The following is a 21734-nucleotide window of genomic DNA, read 5'->3' as shown; positions in this document are numbered from 1 at the left end:
GATCAGCAGAGATGCATGAGCTTTGTAAATAAAGAGTATGATATCATAGCAGCGGGGCAGCCGAATCTAATCCAGTCGTTAAATCAACCGTGAAGAAGACAGGAAACACACCAGTCTTTCAATCACATCTCCATCCAGCTTCTATCGGCGTTCTTCACCCCACAAAATCGCACACAAAAACAGAAGTTTGGGTGACAAGCACAAGGGTTTATCAGTATACAACCCAACCGTCAATTGATCTCGAGGGTGAAAAAGAAACAAAGCACTTCATTTCATGTAATAATATAGCAGACAGCAAGCCAAATACACACCAGCATGGTTTTACCGCCGTGAAGTGAGAGAGAACTTGAAGGGGCATTATGGCTCACATCTTAATCAAAGTAATAATCATATAATACCAAAGTGCTTCAAGCATACCACCGGGTAAAATAAAGACTTGGAATAACTTTTGAAAAAAATATATACAGTATTTGTATGGAAGTGGAAATATAATGATGAACAATTAACTTGAACAGTCACACGGACACAATTTTATTAGTATGCATGTGAGTGTGGTGACCTTCCTTACCCTCTCTGGAGCTCAAAAACTGACAGAAAAACAGAGGAGGAAAAAAACCAGCCCTTTTAATTCTATTATTTGAAGTGAACACCTTTATCCTCCACAAATGGTGTGAAACAAATTTGGTGGAGCAAAAATCAGGACAGACAAAGATATTCTCCCTGTGACTATCCACTAAAAATATGTATGTGTATAACGAATGAATACATTAAAATTTGGGGGTGTCATGGAAGGCCACACCACACTCCGACACCATTAACACACTCCTCCCAAACCATCCATCCATCCATTTTTTAATCCGCTGATCCTCATAAGGGGCGCGAGTGTGCTGGAGCCTATCCAAGCTATCTTCGGGCAGTGATCAGGGGACACCCTGAACTAGTTGCCAGTCAATCGCTGTGCCCCAAAATAAGTGGAAATTATTATGTTTTTGTGTGCCTAGCTAAAAAGGGTCACCCACCAAAATCTTAAGTCACACTGGAGACCGGAGCACGCAGCCAGCACCTTCCAGGGGCAGACCATGGGCAAATCCTGCAGCACAAAGGAGCCCAGAGCCTCCCTCATTACCATCCAACCATCCATTTTCTGATCCGCTTTATCCTTGCAAGGGCCGCGGGTGTGCCGGATCCTATCCCTGCTGTCTTCGGGCAGTCGGCGGGGTACACCCTGAAGTGGTTGCCAGCCAGTCGCAGAGCACACAGAGACGAAAAACCATCCCTGCTCACACTTGCACCTATGGACAATTGTGTTCCATTTACCTGCAACGCATGTGTTTGGAATGTGGGAGGAAACCGGAGTACCCGGAGAAAACCCACGCAGGCACAAGGAAAACATGCAAACTCCACAGATGAAGGTCGGAACTGGGAATGAACCCTGCACTGTGAGGCCAACGTGCTAACCAGCCGTCTTACCTTACCTTATCTTAACCTGTCCTTCACACTGCACAAATTATTATTCATGATTTATTTTTCCACAGATATTTGACTTTCATCCTATGCCCGTGCCAGTTTTTAAGATATTGCTGTGGTTTCAAAGGTGTTAAGAAAATGAATCACCGTGTCTGAGGGACTGCAAGAACAGCACTTGCTTTCACACTTAATTCAGTTAATCACATTAGGTGACATGTTACACAATTGGAGAAATTGCCAACGAAACGGTTGTCTTGATGACCCGGACATGACCACGTAATCAGACCATTCAGCAAGTACGACAAGAGAAGGCTTTGTGAATCTCTCTCCTCCACCCATTCCATAATTCAGTTACTACCAAGCTGTCATTTAGCGCACAGAGACTGACAGGGCTTTGAAAGTAAAGTAGAAAGAGCAATTACCTTGGGAGAGATTCAGTCAAAAGGATAGCGCCCACAGCTGCTTTCCTATCTACAATAACACAAAGGATGTGAAGGATTGGCATATTACTCATCAGAGAGGAGAAAGACAATGTGCTCAATCTTTTGATTTCTCTCTCTCTCTCTTTCTTGATCTCTCGATCTTGCTGCATCATTATTTATTCACATGCGACAACAGTTACAGTATGTAACATCACAAGACTGCATTTATATTGCTCCACCACATTTCCAATGCGGCCATTATCTGAATTTAACAAGGAGCTGATTTCCAACCAGATACAGTAGGTGTTTTGTGGTCAATAAACCTGGCATATTCAATCAAATTTCTGGTTCATCTGGAAGCTGGTTTTTCATTGAATAGTTTACTTCTTGAAATGTATTATTTCAGGATGATGCAAGTGCCACTTAAATGTTTCTGTCATTATTATTATGAGTAGTAGTAGTAAAAGTAGTGTTTAGCTATTTCGATGCATTAATAGTAGCTAGTTATAATTTGAGATACAATATATACGAAAACAAGCACCCCACTTCTTTGTGTTTTATGTAAACAACAGTGTAAGCCTTGAGACAACTGGTATTTGAACACAAACAGTGCAGCAACACATGAGGTCAGGACATGTAAGACAATCACAGGAATGTATTTTTTCCTCTCTGTGGGAACAAAACAAAACAAAAAACACGAATAATGTATTGCTGCAGCTTAGCCGCAAGTTTCTAGGTTGTGTTTCGGCACCAAATCTACGTGTACTATTCATTTATAGGTTGTACTGAAACCCGGTGTCATGAAAGAGCAGAATATTGTTACATTTATATTCTATTTAATTAGCGGACAATTATAGGAGGGATATTTTTCTAAGCAGAAAACACATGACAAATATTTTGAAACGGATTAATGGCATTTCCATTCATCTTAATGGGGAAAGTTGATTTGAGATATGGACAATTTGAGTTACGAACACTGGCACAGAAATAGGTCAACTCGTAAACCAAGGTGTGACTGTATATCGCTTAGCGTTCAGTGTAATGTTTGACTACAATCGAGTGAGACGCACGTGGTAGCTTTGCCGTACAGGTTAAATAGTAAAAAGGCTCGCAACTGCGATTGAGTCTAAGTAGCAAAAAAAGGAAAAAAAAGAGCATGTTTCCCCTCAACCTGCTAAAATGAATGTGTTGGTGTTGTCAAAGGGAGCCATTTACACTGAAGAAATGGCATTTAGCTCAAAGCCCTGCTGTGCCCAAGTGTCTCAGAGCTGCTATGTACACTTTCTGAATGAATACATTAATTTTTCCAGCATCAAAAGATTGTTTGCCAGGGAAGGAACAGATAGATAAAAGGATAGACTCACCCAGGAGAAAAAAACCCAAAACATAATATACAGTTGAATTCGGCATGGTGAAAATCGGCCTCACTCCTCCTTGTAAGATTTGAAAGTCTTTAATAATTAAATACATTTACATCCCAATTTTAACCTTATTTGTTCTGAACTGATCCTGGAATGCCATTTCGAAGTCTCGATACTATATAAAAGAATTGGAGGGGAAAAAAGTAAAGCACATCTGCCTCAGGCTCAAAGCTTCTGATTTCAAATTTTAGCTCGGACCTTTCATTGGGAAGTTTCCCTGTTCTCCTTGTGCTCATGTGGCTTGTCTTCCTGTTTCCTCCCACATTGTAAAAACATCCCCTCTAAAATGTCTGGTTTTGTGAGTGTGGGGAGTGAGGTCACTGTACGTAGGTGGATCATAAACAAGGAAGTGGTGCTGATTGGGAGTTTCACTGACAGCTATCTCATTATCGCTGCCCCATTGCAGGAGCAATCACTAAAAGCCACCCAATGATGAAAAATTCATCGGGAATTGAAGCATTGAGGCAGTTTTTAATTAACATTTAGTAAACAGACAACAAACAAGGTTTCTCTACTATTGCGGGTCCTGCAATTCAGCGTTTGATTGTCGCTGCTCACAGCAGGTCTGCATTCAGTGCACAGAAGAATATACATTGCGACTAGATTTCATTTGACTCATGATGCTAAATTTGCCCAAGCTGTTTGGGTTTTTTTCCCTTGATAAAGTCAATTGGTAATTGAACTGAAACTGGACGTGCAAAGTGGAAATCAAGCTTAATTCAAAGTCGGGAGACTCTTGAATCAGGGCCACTATCAAGCCACTCAAGTACGTGGCAGGAAATTGATAATGCGCAAATTGGAGAAATTCCTTTCTCGTCAGAAATTTGGTCTGCTATAAATGACCGAGCACTCTTGGAACACCTGTCATTCTCTCTATAAAGTGTAGCATGCCACTTGTCATTGATGGATGGATGACAAGTCCACAACATGACGACCATGAATCGGATGTGCGGAACAGCAATGACCCAAATGTGTAGTGCGACTAGAATCATTGTGACTTTATATGGTATTGTTGCTATCATCAGCCATCTCTCCAATAAATGTCTTCTTATTGTGGCCAACATACTTTTTGATTGTATTAACCCTTTCATGCACCCTGTGACCTGATAGCATGGTAAGCTGTCCACTGTAGTAACCGCTGTCCCTGAAAGGGTTAAACTCATTTAATGAAAGATGTTTATGCAGAAAAAACAGATTGGTCACAGGGCCAGTATCATTAGGGGTCCTGATATACACATCAATCATGGCAATTGATTGTGTTTGCTCTCTGAACTTGCCAATTAACCATTAACAGACCTTGGCAGGTTCTGATTAAAAGTGGGCGGCCCGGTGGTCCAGTTGTTAGCGCGTCAACCTCATAGTGCAGAGGTACCGGGTTCAATTCAGGCTCCAGCCTTGCTGTATGGAGTTTGCATGTTCTCCCCATGCCTGTGTGGGCTTTCTCCGGGTACTCCGGTTTCCTCCCACGTTCCAAAAAAAACATGCATGACAGGCTGATTGAACACTCAAAATTGTCCCTAGGTGTGATTGTGAGCGCAGATGGTTTTTTGTCTATGTGTGCCCTGCAATTGGCTGGCAACCGGTTCAGGGTGTCCCCCGCCTACTGCCCAAAGACGGCTGGGATAGGCTCCAGGACACCCCGCGTCCCTTGTGACGATAAAACGGTTCAGAAAATGGATGAATGGATGATTAAAAGTGCCTGCTCAAAGTTTTCGGTTGGTTCCAATAAACCATTGGGAATCTGGAAAGAAGCTTATTAAAGTAAAATATCATCCTTGGTTTTATCTTAACAAAAAAAAAATCTAATCTAGTCGTTTCAGAAATAGAATTTATGACCGGATCTCTCATCCTGCGTTGGGGTGCTTGAGGCGGTTTGCTTGTATGAGTGATTCTCCATAATCACAATGAAAGGACATCTGTGTCAGAATATTCTGAAGTCACTTTATAGAGACACCCAAAAGGAAGCAGAGGGGAGAGGTTCTGCTTATCAGTTTTGGCTGATGCCCAACTCTCTTTTTTTTTACATGCTGTATCTTATTAGTTGCAGCCTTTAAAAGCCTCCGCTTGCCTTTCCAGGCACACTCCACTCCCAATATGCATGATTAGTGTGGAACTGATGTTCTCAGTGTTGAACCACAGTTGATGTCGGGTCATGCTCATTACTCTCACGCGCTGTTGCCGTTTCTGGAAGCAGCACATGAAGCAGGGCTTTGCCGCTGAGGAGATTTTGGAAGTTGCGGTGATAAGAGAATGAGCAGGCCTTTACATGAATGATGTGTGTGAGAATATTCAACAGCATGCAGTTTTAATATTTTTTAAAAAAGGACGACACTTCTATCTTTCCGTGCATCGGTTATGATGCCTCTCATATTTTAAAATACCACAAACTGATAATTGATCGTTGATCGTCAGCTTCACCAAAGGTCGTAAACAGTCACCAAAATAATGGAAATACATGTCAAATGGTCTGGTAGTCGTACAACCGCAACAAATTTGATGAAGTGTGATCAAAACTGAGCAATATTCTCTTTGATTGTGCAGTTGTTTCAATCCTTACATCAAGTGGCGACCTGTTAAGACAACACGTCCCTACAAAGCAAGCGGCGATCACTCATGAGAGGAACAACAAGCCACGGCATCAAGCTTTCAGTCACATTTCATGGCCCATTTGTTGTGTATGCAGCAAAGTGGGGAGGCTGTTGTGAAGCGCTCATCGCGGGCCCTCGTCGGCGCAAGCGGGACAAAGGCCTTGGTTTTGCTTTCTTCTTTTGCCTTCTTCCCCCTTGTTGCGGAAGCCAACATTGTGAGCGAAATTATACGTTTTGTTTGTTTACTTGTTCCCCGAGATATTGTTAACCTTGTTGGCAAGGCTTTAATCCAGAGTCAGCAGGCACAAAAGGCCACTGTGTCATTATGGAATTAGTGGGAGGTGTACTGCTCATTTAAAAAAAAAAAAAATCAGCATGACTATGGACATTGACATCTTATTTTTATACTCGGCAAGGTCGGGAAGCATCGCACATTCTTTTACTTTACACTTTTGTCCATGACAACAACATTCCTCGTGGCCTCTTTTATGTTATCTCGAAGCATTCACAGCTTGTCGTCATTCATTTGTGCAAAGTGTCAAATCTGGAGCAGAGCCTTTTCAGACTCGAATTGCATTTTCACTGAAACAAAAAAAATAAAAAATCAAGCATTGCGCGTTTAACAAGGCATGCTGTAATGTTCTGTCGAATACCACACCAGTTGAAACTGAAATTGATATTGTTGACACCAGTCCCTCTCTGCAATTTAGTCAAAGTATCAAACCTAGAATGTTTTGGGATGTGTGTGTTTGATATGTACCATTTTTCATTGGGATGTGAAAATATGCGACTGTGATATTTTCACATTTGCACTTGCACTTTTTTACCCTTTCAGTGACAGTAGTCACTACAGTGGACAGTCTATCATGTTATCAGGTTACAGGTTATCATAATTGGTGCGTGAAAGGGTTGACATGCACAAGTAATGTATTGATTCTACTTTTTTTTATATATCTATTCAGTCATTTTTATTGTGTAAAATGTGTCTTGATGGGAATGTGTGAATGTGTTTGTGAGCCCTGTCAAGGAAGAATTTCTGTCACCATTGGGGTCAGACAATTAAGTGTTCTATCTATCTGTCTATCTCTTGTAAAATTGTGTGTGTGTACTAGGGGTACCTATTTTGACCAAAGATCTACTTTTCAAGCGACAAACATCCCGCGATGGCCCCGTTACCACACGTGCACGCATACACACATGCACGCACACACGCATGCCATGATGGGCAACGGCCCCTAACATGAACAGAAAAATAAAGTAGATACAAGAGTTTGTGACTAGATGGTGCTACTCTAAAGGAAATACAATACAATACAGGTTTTGTCATGATTCTGTTTGTGACCAACAGGTGGCACTGTAGGGCTCCCCCTGCAGCTGCACACCTGTTGGTCGTTATGTCGTTATTGCTTTAAAAGGACTCCTGGCACGACCACTCAGTGTCGGGTCATTGTTTGTTGCTGTTTCTTTGCTGCTGTCATGTTTAGGTCATGTTTCTGTTACTATTAGTTTTGAGCTTCTGCCATGGGTTTTGTTTGATACTTTGGACTTTGTTTCTTTTGGATTTAGTATTCTCTGTTTAATACAATTTGTCAAGTACACCCTACTCCTCCCTCTTGCCTGCTTTTTGGGGTCCACCTCCACCACGCATTGTGACAGGTTTATTTATATTGCGCTTTCACAACCACTGCAGCTGTAACATAGCCCTTTATTGAACATTTAAAATGCTATGTCCAAGATTCAGAATATTGATCCATATATAAGGTACATCAAATTATAAGGTTCATTGCATTTGAGAAAACTTAATGCTTTTTGATGTGTTTTATAGTGCAGAAAATACGGTAATATGAATAACATGCACCATTGTTTTTTGTTGTTGTTGTGTTTTTGCATTTCCCCCTAACCTACCGCAATCGACTTGTAACCAGTCCGCAGGCTACCGGTCGATCGTAATCGCCATATCGGCCTCCCCTGATCTATCCTGTTTCAGTGATTCCCAACCACTGCGAATATTAGTGTACCTGGAAGGATTTAACTGAATGCATCTGGACATTATTCACAACAAATAATGTGTCTTTGTGCATCCATTTAGGCCAATGGCATTGAAGCTTTGTCAGAAAAGTTCTTGGACTATTATTACAAAAGATGCATTACAATCCCATCCTGCAAACTATTAGTTTTCCCCTTCGGGGTGGGCCAGACTATTAATCAGCACGTCTCTAAAGGGATCCTGCGGCATTTGCTTTGTTCAGTGTGAGAGAACAGGCAAGTGATGTAGCAGGACAACTCAGGACGCACTTGCTAACAATACCCTGAACATCCGCCAACATCCAACTCCTGGCCCAGAAGAACATCGCCGTTTTGGAGCAAGCCTCCTACTCGTGAGGTGGCTCATCCCAAATGGCAAATTTGTACATCAGTTTCTAGTCTAGTCCACTGTGGTCTCGTTTAACTTTTGCTTGGTGTCATGAAAGTTAGTCAGTTAATGTATTCTTTTTAATATGCGCCAGAAAATTGGTATAAAATAGATGGTCTGAATTTCACAGATGAAATTATGTTGGTCCTCAGACACCCATTCTTAATTTTAGGGCTCTTGACTCTAATTTGTTCTCGGGAAATGATTAGCATGGATCCCTTCCAGATAAAACTAATGATGATACCTACAGTACCAGCACTTTGAATTCAGGAATTGTTCCTGCTAAAACGAAAGCCATTTATTATTGTCATTCTCACGGTGTTGTCATGCTGGCGTTTGCATTATCTTGAAGCATTACCCAGCTTGGAGTTGGCGTTCACTGTTTGTACGGGTAGATGCAGCTCTTGCTGATATTTACCAACAAACCACGGTAAAATGTTTTCAGTTCATCCCACGCCACAGAAATAGTTCCCAGGAAGCTCACCTTTACAAGGATATTCATACTGATTTCAAATGTTTATAGCCTCATTTGAACGGGCTCCCTGGGCTTCTCAGAGAAAGACAATGGAGTACAGTATCTGAAAATTCCTAGATAACAATTGTAATCCATGTTTTTTTTCCAGAAGCTAGTGTATTAACAATGACTGAAAACTACTAGTGGTGTCTGTTTGGGACAGCGTTATATTTAATGAATATTTTACTTTATTTACAATTTACCCAATATCATCCATGGGATCCCGTGTACAGTATATTTGGGAAGTGCACCTAATTTATGGTGATGCCTAGACATTTATTTTGAACAGCAGAATTCCATATAGAGTACCTTTGAAGGAGCACAATTCAATGGCTATCTGTCATATTAGTTGAAGTACTTTTCACAGTACTTGTTTATGCTGATTCTCTGTGTGACACACAATACAGCCTAATACCGGTAGGGAACATAGTCGATGATTTATTCAGATATTGACAGTCCAGAAAATGGATGGCTAGACACCCCAATAGCTCTGGAAGGGTGTTTACTCGTGGCGCAGTTGTCACTGCCTCTTTTGTTGCTTTTACATAGAAGAGTGAATGTAAAGCAATCAGAGTCAATGGAAATCCAAGAACTTGCTCAGCTGTTTTTTTTTCTTGTCTTAAAGTCATTACAGTGAAATTTGAATTGTTGAGTCGTAATTAATTTAAAAAAAAACGTCCGGAAAAAACAGTACAATTCTCTGATCAAAGTGTTTCTACAGTGGTGTGTGGTTCTACACAATGCTGCTGTTTCAAATTGTTTCAGAGCGTTGGAAATGAAGGTCAGCAAAGTACGAGAGTGCATTCAGGCATACAGAGACAGGATCCAGGAAGAGGCGCCACGCCAGTCATTGTTAGCAGAAGCGCAGATATTGGTGGCAGACACCCAAAGGATCAAAATACGCAGCCAGCAGTGCAGCACGGGTGGCGCCGTTATTTTTCTCCTTCATGCAAATAGCCTTGCAACTGCGATGTGTACAATAAGCACTTGAATAACTCGAGCAAACCTCATCTCTCATACATAAAGAAACCATGGGATGGAAACTTTTTTTTTCTTCTGTGTGTTGCTTTTATTACGCAGCACTTCAACTTTTGTCTTTTTAGGAAAACTTTCATTGTGCTTCCCGAGTCACATTCAGTATCATGCACATGAACTGAATATAAAGGTACTGTGAAACACACAAAGCTTATTTGAGGCGTCACAGGAAATGCTTTTACCATTTTTCCTACACATGAAGGAGAGCTTCAGTTCCAGAAATGTCATCACTTTTATTGTTCAACATAGCTTGAATTTTTTCAGGGACAACGGACATCTTATCATAAGAATACGGTACAGTGGACATCTTATCATGTTATCAGCTTACATGGTGCATGAAAAGGTTAAAGTGTTTCTTCTTTGACCTGTGCACTGGACTCCCTTGATATTGTAGCCATTGACTGGTCTACCCCACACAGATGGGACTGCAACTACAACGCTCTAGAACCCGATGTCAAACTCAAGGCCCAGGGGCCAGATCTGGCCCGCAACATAATTTTATGTGGCCCGTGAAAGCAATTCAAACATGTCAACTTCCGTTATTCTTGCTAAAATCTGGACCAGATTTCAACTTCTCATTTGTAACAAATAAAACATATTGTCAGCAGTTTCTTGTCACCACCGCTCATTACATCAGTTATACAATAGTCGAATAAACCGTTCTTCCCGACTTTTTAATATAGTTTCAGTCATACCGGCCCTCCGAGGGAAAGAGTAACTTCAATGTGGCCCGCGACAAAAATGACTTTGACACCCCTGCTCTAGAGAGAAAGCATTTGCCGGTCTTAAATGTTCCTGAGTCTTGACGTAAAAATGGTGATTTGTTAAAGTATTTGGCCCCTAATATAGTACTACTAGCTACTTTGCGTCTTACATTTTTGCATCACGGGGTTTGCTATTCTTCTGGGAAGTCGCTGCGTGTTGTTTACTCTTTGCGAGACGATCAATTTTCTCCACTGTTTGCATAACCTCCTGCTCATTTCTATCGAAAGCTTTCTCTCTCACGTCGGGCGCGATCTTTATCATTCAACCAGCTCCACTATCAGTCTGAAAAAAATGTTTCTTCATGCTTGACGGGCACCCTGAAATTGTTCGCAAGGAGGCAATCTGTACCTGACTAGCTTTAGTCATGCCTTTGTCTTCATGTAAAATACAGTACATTTCAGTGTCTTACAGCGAGGCTTAAAAATATATTTACAGTGGGTGTCTTTGTAGGGATCATTTTTACAGTCGTCGCACAAATTCTGCACAAGGGCAAATGAACGCCCTCGCACCCTGATCGGATCCACTGAGACGCTTTGGAGTTAATATCAGTTAATTAATTCAATGCACTGGGCAGGGAGCCGTGAGCATAGGTGAGGTGGACCGCAATGTGTGTAACGGCGGCTGACGTGGTGGTGTGGCGGCCGAGGCCGGGTTGGTGAAGGGCTAAAACTGAGAGGGAAATGATGTGAGTAATCCACTGAGTGCCTCTAATGTAATGAGTCAGCTTCACTTAATGGGGACCATTTGAGCAGGGAGGAGGTTCAGGAAGTAGGAGAGCTGCTGGTTATGGAGATTCTTGCTTGACAGAAAAGCTTGGTAGGGCGACGGAAAAGGGGATAGGTCTGCTATTCGTCTTAAAGCTAGACTAGACACCAGCTCGCAGTAGCTGCTTTATAAGAATATATGACTGCAGTGTTGCACAATTGCTGAATTATAGTGTGGTGTGACTCAATATAATCATGTTATGATCTAGCTTCGGGCTGGAAGCAAGTGTTTTTATTTAGAACAGACCTGGTGTTGCAGATGTTTTCTGGGGTGGTTCTGGGTAATTCTCGAACTGCATTTTGTTGGCCTTGACTATTTAAATTTAGCTTTTTATGGATTAAGCGTGAGCTGCGGAAATAACATGCTCATGTCACTTAAACAGTCCGTGGCTGCTTAAATTATTTTTTTAAGATAATCAGGTTTTCTCGAAATTAACATTTTCAGATCTGCTTTTTGATTTGCTTATCTACGAAAATGACTTAGATCAAATGTTAGGATTACAAATTATGAATTGGAATACCATATTTTCCACACTAAAAGATGCACTGGATTATGAGGCGCACCTTCAATGAATGGCTTATTTTGTAATTTTGTTCATACGTTGAGCACACCGCATTGTAAAACGCAATCTATACAATGCATCCATTAGATGGAGCTATGCTCAAGGAAACGGCAACAGAACGATCAGCTGTCAGTAAAGTTTATTTAATAAAGCAGCGACACAGTTCACTTAAACAACAGCAAGTTATAACATTGTCTCGTTAACGTTGAACTCTCTTGCCGCTGCTCTATTTCCATGTTCAACTGTGTAACCGATCACCTTAAGTTTGAACTCTGCGTTGTCAGCATGTCTCGAACGAGGAGCCATTTTGGGGTCGAAATATTACCGTAATGACCATACACAAGGCACATCAGATTTTAAAGCGCGCTGTGAGCTTTTAAGAAAATGGAAGGCTTTTAGGTGCGCATTTTAGTGTGGAAAACACGGTAGTATACCGGTAATCTTCAGGGGAATCAGTTCCTCCTAATCACAGGCCCTGGTCTTAAGATGGTCTTGGAAGAAAAACCCTGCTTTGGGGTAGGGGTTCAAAAATCTATGTCAGTAAAAAGTAAAAAGATGTATCCAAATTCTGAAGAAGCATCCATGTAACGCAATAAGATTGTTCAAATTAAACCGATTCCTTGTCCCCAATATGCAATTTTGGTTTCCATTTGTTTGTTTGTTTGTTTGTTTTTTACAGATGTTAAATAAAGTGGGTCAAGATTTCCTCTCGATAAATGGGCCACGCCTGATCCATTATGACAAAATAAAGAACCAGAGCAACTGGTCACACGGCCTAATAAGTCAGTCGAAAATGTGTTTTTCCTAAAACCTAAACTTGAGTGTGTTGCAACTGAGTTCATACTCAAATCTTGTGGTTCACAGTCGGGAACTTTCCAACTAAATTTGATTTACTTCCAATCCTCTCTGAGGTTAGTTTCATGTCATGCATGTTTAGGATGCATTTGAAGGATCTGGTGCTGTGACTAAATTTTTGTTCCCTGTGTGCACGTATCTGTTGATGTTGCTATGCTAGGCATCTGGATCAAGTGTTACCTTTGCCTGTTATTTTCATGTTTTTTTTTTTCTAAGCCATCTACAAATCTTGTAATCAGTCGGGTTTTATTGGATCTATTGTGCACTGGAAAACTAAGCGGGATGAGTTGCCACAAGAGCCGCATGTGCTTGTTTGGCATGGTGCTGAGGTTAGATAGGGAGCGGGGTCACACACTAAATACATGGCCAGATGTGACATGTGCTCCTGGCTGTGACAAAAACGGCATGACACAGGAGAGAAAGTACAGGCTTATTTGTTCGAGTGCCTGTGTGATTTGTGTTCAAAACTCATCCCCCGCATCCAAATCTGCATTTTTCTTTTTTTTTAATCACCTGGCTAACCCTATTTTCACATTAAAATCACATTTGTAAACAGCAATCACTGAAGACGCATTTGGTCACCATGTGAGGATGAAGATTGCGGGCCAGCAATAAGCTGCCAATTGGGTTGAACCATTTGAGCCACAAATGCACATTAAACCACACTTGAAAAGATTATGACCATGATGAAAAAGAACATTTCAAATCTTTGTAGTGCTTAAAAAAACTGCATAATCCCACTAGGCATAAAAGTGCTTTAATGCACCATTAAACATATCCATGGTCCCATTATGGGTTTTTTTTTTTTTGCTCCTGCATTTTGGAATTTGAAGCTGATGAAAGAGGCGGGATACACCCATGACAGGTTGCCAGTCAGTCGCAAATTAAAAATATCCTTTCAGTTAAAAAATGTCTACATACCGGTACCTTTAAATGGAAGATTTCATCTTTTAGGAGAAAAGTGTGTGTGTTTGTGTATGTGTTTTTTATTAACTTTTGTAAATGTGGTTTAAAAAGAAGTCCAGTGTTTATTTCATTGATGGTGCTGAAGTTCGCCAGACTTTTGGTTCCAGGTCTCTAACAAAAGTATTCCGAACCCCGAAGCTCAACATCAAAAATATGAGCAATTGCAGTCACATGAAATAAATAACAAGACCTGCTGGAAATCCCCGCAGCTCTGACACACCGTGCCCGTGAAAAAATATCAAGTCAACAAATCAAACATAGAGTATCTGTATCCGTCCAGAAAGCGATCATGATTAGATTACAGGATTTATTTATTTTTTTGTCAGGTGTTTTTATTCATGAAAAAACAAATAACGGCAGTGGATGGCAACACACATGACGGTCTATAGTAGTGGTTGATGCACAACTGTGACATTATGATGAATTAATATAAGACAAAACAACATGTGAGTAGCTGTCCACTCGAGTAACCGCTGTCCCTGAAAGGGTTAATGTTGGAACATTATCAATTAAAATCTGGTATTGTCTGTGTTCATGTACACTTGCCAAAGTCAATGTTTCAAAATTTTTTTTCGTTTTTCAAAGCAGTTTGACGAATTAAAAAAATAAAATCTTTCTGTCTCTTCCTTTTCTTTTCCCAACTCTCCTTTCCCCTCCTCACAACTCGAAACAGGTTCCTCATCAGATGGGCGCACTGACCTTCTACCGATACGAGCAGCCGATCGTAGACTACTGCCAAGCTCATCAACCCCTGCGGCTAAACATGGGCTATGAGGGCCCCCCTCAGTGTCTGGAGGGACTCGAAGACCTGGGGCCTTGTGAGAGGGCCACAATACAGACAGTGGCGCTCCCGGCCGTGCCCGCCGCTGCCACCGTAGGGCCCTCAATGCCAGGGCCACGTTCACCCCCACCAGCACTCAGGCCGACGACCGAGGCTCCCAGCGGCGGTCTTCCCACTGAGCGCACCGGCACACTTAAATTTGGACGCTAGCGAGCTGGACGTCAGCCTCTGATGACTTGTGACTTGAGAATAATGGGGCAGCTGAGCTGGTTATTGACCTCGGGTTTGGAACGTTAGTAAGAAGAAAGGTTTTGGTTTTCATGTTACACACAATCTGAGCGAATACACAGTCCCCCGGGATAACACGTTATTTTCCGTAACGGCGAATTGACGATGGTCTGGGACATATAAAAACAGAAGTTTATTTTTCAAATTGTGTACTGTATGTTTTTTTTTTTTGCCATTTCAACAGAATGGGTTGTGTTTTTGCAAGGTTGCGACAGTGCATGTACTCCTGACTGTTGGGACAGAAAGGAGTACAACAGGCTGTTGAACCAATTTCCATCATTATTTCATCAGGATCAGTCCTCTCTCACAGTGAACGATTACCGTGAGCTCGTATCTGCTTTGTTTGACTTTTAATTTTGGATGTGCGATCAAATTAATTCTGTCCGTATACATATCAAACCAAAGAGTTACAAAAAAAAAAATAATTGTTAAACTGAACATACGTTGAGGGCATTTCTTAAAATATGATAAACAAGCATCTTTGCTAAATTGTTGCACACAAAACGAAATGTCTGAGGTTTTGTTTGAAACAAATTGGCATCGTAATCAGATGGTGATGAGTTGGCGTTCATCGAGTATTTATAGCCTGTAAAACCGTTCCACAGCAACACACTTTAAATGTACAAGGTCCTGTTAAAAGACTGGCACACCTTTTGTAGATGCGTAGAGCCCAACAACAAGATGCTGAACCTGCGAGCAAAAATGATTGCCAAGTCATGTACATACTGTATCCTTGAAGAGGTCCGCTGACCACTCTCACTGCCCCATTTGGAATCACGACGGACTTTGATCATAAGAGGAAAATTCGGAGAGCATCATCTCTGACCATGTTTTGCTCCCTGAACCCCCCCCCCCCCCCCCACAGCCCCCCACCCCTCCACCCCCGCCATCACAGAGCAAAGCAGTGCCTCGTGGGGGCATGTTGAATCATCGCGTTGACTTGGGCTCAGCCTGTGGATGAATTGGGAATACTGCCTGACATCTCCCCGCGGTCCAGTGCGTGACATCACGGCACTCTGTAAACTTTTGGCAAACATGTCAAGCATTGCTATTCACTGACTTGTGGAGCAAGAAAGACTCAAAGCAAGCAATGCACAGGGATCTTGTCTATTTTTTGTTTGTTTGCCCCCCCCCCCCCCACCCCCACCTACATCCAAGTGATGACCTTGGAGATATTAGAACTCTTCACCAGATTAACTAAACAACTGACATTTGCCACATGGACTGGCCATCAAGATCAGAAACTGGTTCATTATTTATCTTTTCTTTTTTTGGTTATTGTCATGAACAAAAGAGACACTTTTTGAGGTGTGCAATGATGATGTCAAGACATTCGCTAGCCGTATCAAGGGTAACAAAAAAAATTAACAGAGTGTATTTATCTTGTATATACAAAATCTTTTCAAACGGCAAGAAAATAAGACTTTCTGCTGAAACATCAGATGGACAGAAAGAGGAGCCTTATTCATTTTTCCAGTGTGGGATCTAAGTGTTAGAAAGCTGAAACTGTCCTGCTCCTGTTTCAATGATGAATATTTTTCTATTTGCTCCCATTATTATTAACCCTGAAGCGTTTTTTTTTCTTTTTCATCCAATCAAAAATAATGGAAGAACATTTGCGAGCCCAGTTGTGACATGTCCATGCTTGTCTCATATCAACGGCCATATTCGGGGGCCGTGAGTTTCATCCCAAATCACACGACTGTTTGGAATTGTACCTGCATTTCTTTCAGGTGTCATTACAAAATGTAAACCCCGAAACAACAATTCACAAGGTCTTTACAGTTTACCCCCACCCCCCCCCCCCCCAAAAAAAAGAAGGGTTTCAGCCTCCCTTGATGTACAGTACATTGCAAAAACAATGCAGTTGATTCGCTTCCTGCACTTGCGTCATCGTGCTGGTGGAGTTTCTTTTGGAAAAGCAGCTCGACCAATAAAATATTGTAAGAGGAGGGATATCAAATCTGCCCATACAGTATTCTGTCTGCCTTGCTCTTTTGAAATCCCGCTCTCGTTGCTCTGGCGATAACTGATTATTGATTTATCCTTGCATGTTAATACTTTGGGCTGCATCTTGTTTGACAAAATTGACAGTCGAGGAGATACCTGTCTGAGAAGAACATGTTGGGAGCCGGACTGTTTTTTGAGGGACCGATTACAGCCCCTGTAGAGTGGTACTCACTGTCTGGCTCATTAAGCTTATCGAGTCTCAAGCTGGATCTTGGTACTTTTGTTGGTATTGCCTTCTGTGGTTCACTGACAAAAGTACGCTGTCATATTGCAACACATGACAGCCATGCTTTACCACTTTATTCTGAGGCAATTAATAAGCATGGTAGGGAAAAAATATATAGCTTTTGGAAAATTCCTACCTGCGTGGGTCTGCGAGCAGATGGGGAAATACTCCAATTCTATGTTTTTTTTATTTTATTTTTTTTATTTTTTATATGAAGTACTGGATCATGACAGCAACTTTAGTTTTTCCAGATAATGACTGGAGGGATAGTATTTAACAGCTGACAAATGTGTTTCCAGGTATATCTTTTAAATGATGTGTGTGTGTTGTGTTTTGATTTTTTTTTTTATGTCAAAAGATCAACATTTTTAAAATGCCCAATTCTTTTTATAGATAATTGGTGTATTCATGCTAGTTCACCACGGAAATATTTTGTGTATAGTACTCACTCTCTGAAAAGTATCCTCATTTCGAGTATATCCTCTGATAGTCCAGCAAACCAGCCGGTCAAACGTTGATAACTCCCAAGGCTGAACAATTAATTGAGGAATTAAAAAAATTCCTCAATTAATTGTTGTAACATGATTTTGAAGTTGTGTTTGATTAACACTAGAACAATACGTATGGTGACAATTGGAAATAAATTATTCAGTCAACACAAACCAATACTGACAAATAAGGAATTATCATATTCCATTCCAGATTATAAATCGCTCCGGAGCATAGGTCGCACCAGCCATAAAATGCATAATAAAGAAGAGAAAAAAATGTATATAAGTCGCACTGGAGTATAAGTCGCATTTTTGGGGGAAATTGATTTGATAAAATCCAACATCAAGATCAGATGTCATCTTGAAAGGCAATTTTGGATAAAAAATAAAATGGAGAACAACAGGCTGAATGAGTGTACCATATGCTAATGTTATGACATATAAACAATGAACTGAGAACATGCCTGGTATGTTCACGTAACATATTAAGAGTAAATCAGATAACTATAGCATAAAGAACATTCTAACAACTACCATCAGTATCACTCCAAATCACGAAATTCTTTGAAATCTTCATCCTCTGTGTCGCTTTTAAACAACTCCGCCAACTATGGTAGGAAAGGATGCAGCGCTTCTTCTTCTCCGACGCTTACGTCACACTCATCGTCAATTTATCGAGACAGGCCTAGAGCGCCCCCTTGTGGTTGAATGTGAAAATTACGTGAAAGGATATAAGAATGTGTTCATTTCACACATGAGGCACACCCCCGGCCAAATTTAAAAAAAAAAAAGACTTATAGTCCGCAAAATACGGTATGTATATTGTATATTGACATCCCGTCTTTCTAACATCCTCTCCTTAGCACCCTATGGTCCATGTGCAGTGTGGTACACACCATAATACCAAACAACAACCTTTTGGGGTTGAACCATCATTTTTGTCCAATCCAGTTTCTTTTTTTTTTCTTTCTTGCTTTCCCAAAATTCAATAAGTCCACTAAAATAAATCCATAGGCAATTTTTCGGTTTTATTGATTCTCTTTCTTATCAGTGCCAAGTTACTTCAGTGACCATTGTCACTGAACATTGTCCTTCTTTAGTAGAACACAAACAATTTTGTCTTGCTGGGAGTAATTATTTTGGTTTTGTTGTCGTCTATTTTTTATTTTTTTTCACCATTGAGGAGTGGGCTGCAAAGGCACTGCATGCTTAATGATGCATGTTCGAGCTGAAGTTCAAGTCTATCCGCGCAAGGCCTACAACGCCAACAAGTTTTATTTTGTGTGGACTCCAATTTTGTTTGTTTAGGATTTAATTGCACAGCAAGCTCCCCAACACCCCCTCATTCCTGCTGGGAGGTTTTTGCTTCTTTTATTTATTTATTTGTATTGTTGGATTGTTATTTATTTATTATTTTCAGGTTTTTCTTCTTTTTTTATTTTCATTTTGCTTGTGGTGGGGTGAGAAAAAAAAGATGCCTGGAGATTTGCAGTGAAAAACTTTCACATTGTTGGGTTTAAGCTCCAAGGAAGAGCTAAATGCAGCAGCAGAGATCCGTTGGTCCACCAGGAAACACTGTACATTTGGGAGGACAAACAGATAAGTGCAATTACATTTATTACTGTGATGTTACATGCCTGAACGTCTCGGGCAGGTTTCTTCCCGGTGTATCAGAGGCATACCAAGTTCTTCGGCTGAGCGCACAAGCGAAGTGGCATTCTTGAATTGCTTGCATTTTGTAAGAAGTTTAAATACTTATATGCATGCTCACGTAGCAACAATTGAAGAGAGACTCACACTTCACGTGAATGATTACGACACTGTCAAGAATGAACTTGGATTTTTTTCACCCTCTGGCAGCAGAAAGCCTAAAACTTAAGACTAATCAAGAGTGTACACGCACTCTAAAAAAATACTTAATATTCAATAGCTTTTTGGTGCATCCATCAAATTGAGCTCACCCAAGGCAATCTGTGACGGCTCGCTGATTTCTAATCCATAACCGACTAGATTTGAGAAATTAATTGCAAGTCAAATACGGATTTGGAGCTTTTCCTGCTATGATGTGCATCGGGTCTCTCATCCGCAAGTCAACGCTGCTCCATATTCCCCTTTACAGCACACTGGAGTCATTTAATAGATTTGTAACAAAATTGTACAGTTCATGGCACATTAAAAAAAATATATATTTTTTTCTTCTTATTTAATGAATAATTTGCCCAAGCCCTAGGACTAACACCACAAATATATCTCACATTGCAAATGGACAAGATGTAAGCGAATGTGTGCTTACAAGAAAGCTGTACTCTGCATGTAGGAAAAAATGGGCGAAAGTGTGTGTGTGTGTGTGTGTGTGTGTGTGTGTGTGTGTGTGTGTGCGTGTGTGTGTGTGTGTGTGTGTGTGCCCCTACAGCGTCACATCCTCCTCCACCTTCCTTTCGCCAATGTCACTACAACTGATGCTTATGCCTGCCCGGTCCTCATTGATCGTTATTGTCCATTGCTGTTTCACATTAGCAGAAGGTCTTTAACCTGTGGCTCATGTCGTGCCGACACTGTTTTTCTGCCATTGCTCATGTCAGAGGGTACGTCCAATAGATGTGATCATTAACCTTTGTCGGGGAAACACATTTTTTCATTTGCCTGACAAATCCCGTTTACGCCCCTGAGTGTATTTAATGCGAACACCGAAGGAGATGAGGTTTGAATGAAAACAAGTGACAGTTTAATCTCGTGTTTAATGTGTCATGACACTGAGAGAGAAAGCAGGCGAGCTGGCATAAAGTAAGATCAGAAAAAGAAAAAAAAAGTCTTTGTTTCTGTGCAGACCCAGAGCACGTTCCCTTTATTTCCCAGCCTCCTACTGTAAATGTGCAAAACAATTGATTCCCCGCTGTCTCCCTCCCATCCAATTTCTGCAGAGCATTGATTTCTGTAGGGTGTAAATATGTGCTGCCTTGTTTTCTTTGGTAGTTGCTTTGTTGTTTTGGGTTTGTTTTTTGGCTTTGGTTTTTTTGTTGTTTTCCCTCTCTCATTTGGACTATTTTGCTTTTATTGTACTCAGATTTTTTTTTGGTTTTTTTTTGTGGAGACTTGGTCCAAGTGCAAACATATGGCTCTTTGATTAAATTATTGTCAGAAAATGTTTTGTAAAAATTTTGATGATGATTAAAAAACGAATAAACCGATAAGATGGAAACTTTGATCTTTCGTTTATCTGAATTAAAGTGATTCGCAATTTGTGCGAGCTGCAGTTTAAAGATATTTCTGTGTTTGTATCTACAGCTTGTACATAACGCATGCGGAAGAACAGCAACTGAGTGTTTAAAGAGGGAGTTTGCAATGTTAACACCGCTGGCAATATTTCAATGGAACGTCACTTGACTTATACAGACACACTATTGTCAAAAAGTAAGTGACATTTGGCTTCAGGTGAAATTTTACGACGAGCCTAAAATGCCTTGAAACCTTTACAGGTGAACTTAATCTGACCTTCTCTAAGATTTTGAATGCACATGTGCAACTGTTAAATGTCTCAGTACATTTTGCACAAGTTGCTGTTCTCTAACGAGAAGCTGAGCCTTGAATTGACCAATAAATAACCTGGTTCAATTAGAGCTGGTGTTTAAACGGTCGTCCTCATCATGCTGTTCACGTTTTGACAACATGAGACCAAGATGACACCTAACAATGGATCAACAGTACTTTGCCATTGAGATGCTTCAAACAGGATGTTCTCAGACGCAAGTAGCTACTGAGTTTAGAGTGTCACAGAGTGTCAATAACAGCTTCCAACAGAGCCATCAAGAGATCGGAAGAGTCACAGAAAGAAGTAGAAGTGGATTTCCTTTGGCCACATCCCATGCTGATGACCTGAGAAACCTGATGATGAATGCCACTCAACTCCAGGCATGTTTAAGGGAGACCATTCAAAACCATTCACATCAGCGTGGTCTGTGTGCTAGACCATCTGCTAGGGTATCTGGCCAAGCCACCAGGCACAAGCGTCATCATCTTGCATGGGTCAGGGAGCATTTATGCTGGACGAGGGACCAGTGGGCCTCAGTGCTGTTCTCGGATGAAAGTCAATTCACTTTGAGCAGAAATGATGGCCGCCAACAATGTTGGAGACGTCAAGGCGAGCGCTCTGCATCAGCCACTGTTG

At 41.0% G+C, this 21734-nt stretch overlaps 1 protein-coding gene across 1 annotated transcript in view; it reads left to right on the top strand.

Moving 5' to 3' along the window:
- The window catches only part of LOC147192107 (leucine-rich repeat transmembrane neuronal protein 4), a 76180-nt gene extending 55412 nt beyond the window's left edge, over positions 1-20768 (top strand). Inside the window, exon 3 of the mRNA XM_086135621.1 lies at positions 14447-20768. Coding sequence (XP_085991747.1) covers positions 14447-14764 — 318 coding nt within the window. The 3' untranslated portion in view covers positions 14765-20768. The remainder of the gene's footprint in view (positions 1-14446) is intronic.
- The last annotated feature ends 966 nt before the right edge of the window (positions 20769-21734 follow it).

Source organism: Hippocampus guttulatus, chromosome 17 (genome assembly GCF_054856545.1).
Source record: "Hippocampus guttulatus isolate MCC_2025c chromosome 17, RoL_Hgut_1.0, whole genome shotgun sequence".
NCBI lineage: Eukaryota > Metazoa > Chordata > Actinopteri > Syngnathiformes > Syngnathidae > Hippocampus > Hippocampus guttulatus.
This window is presented reverse-complemented; position numbering and strand designations above follow the sequence as displayed.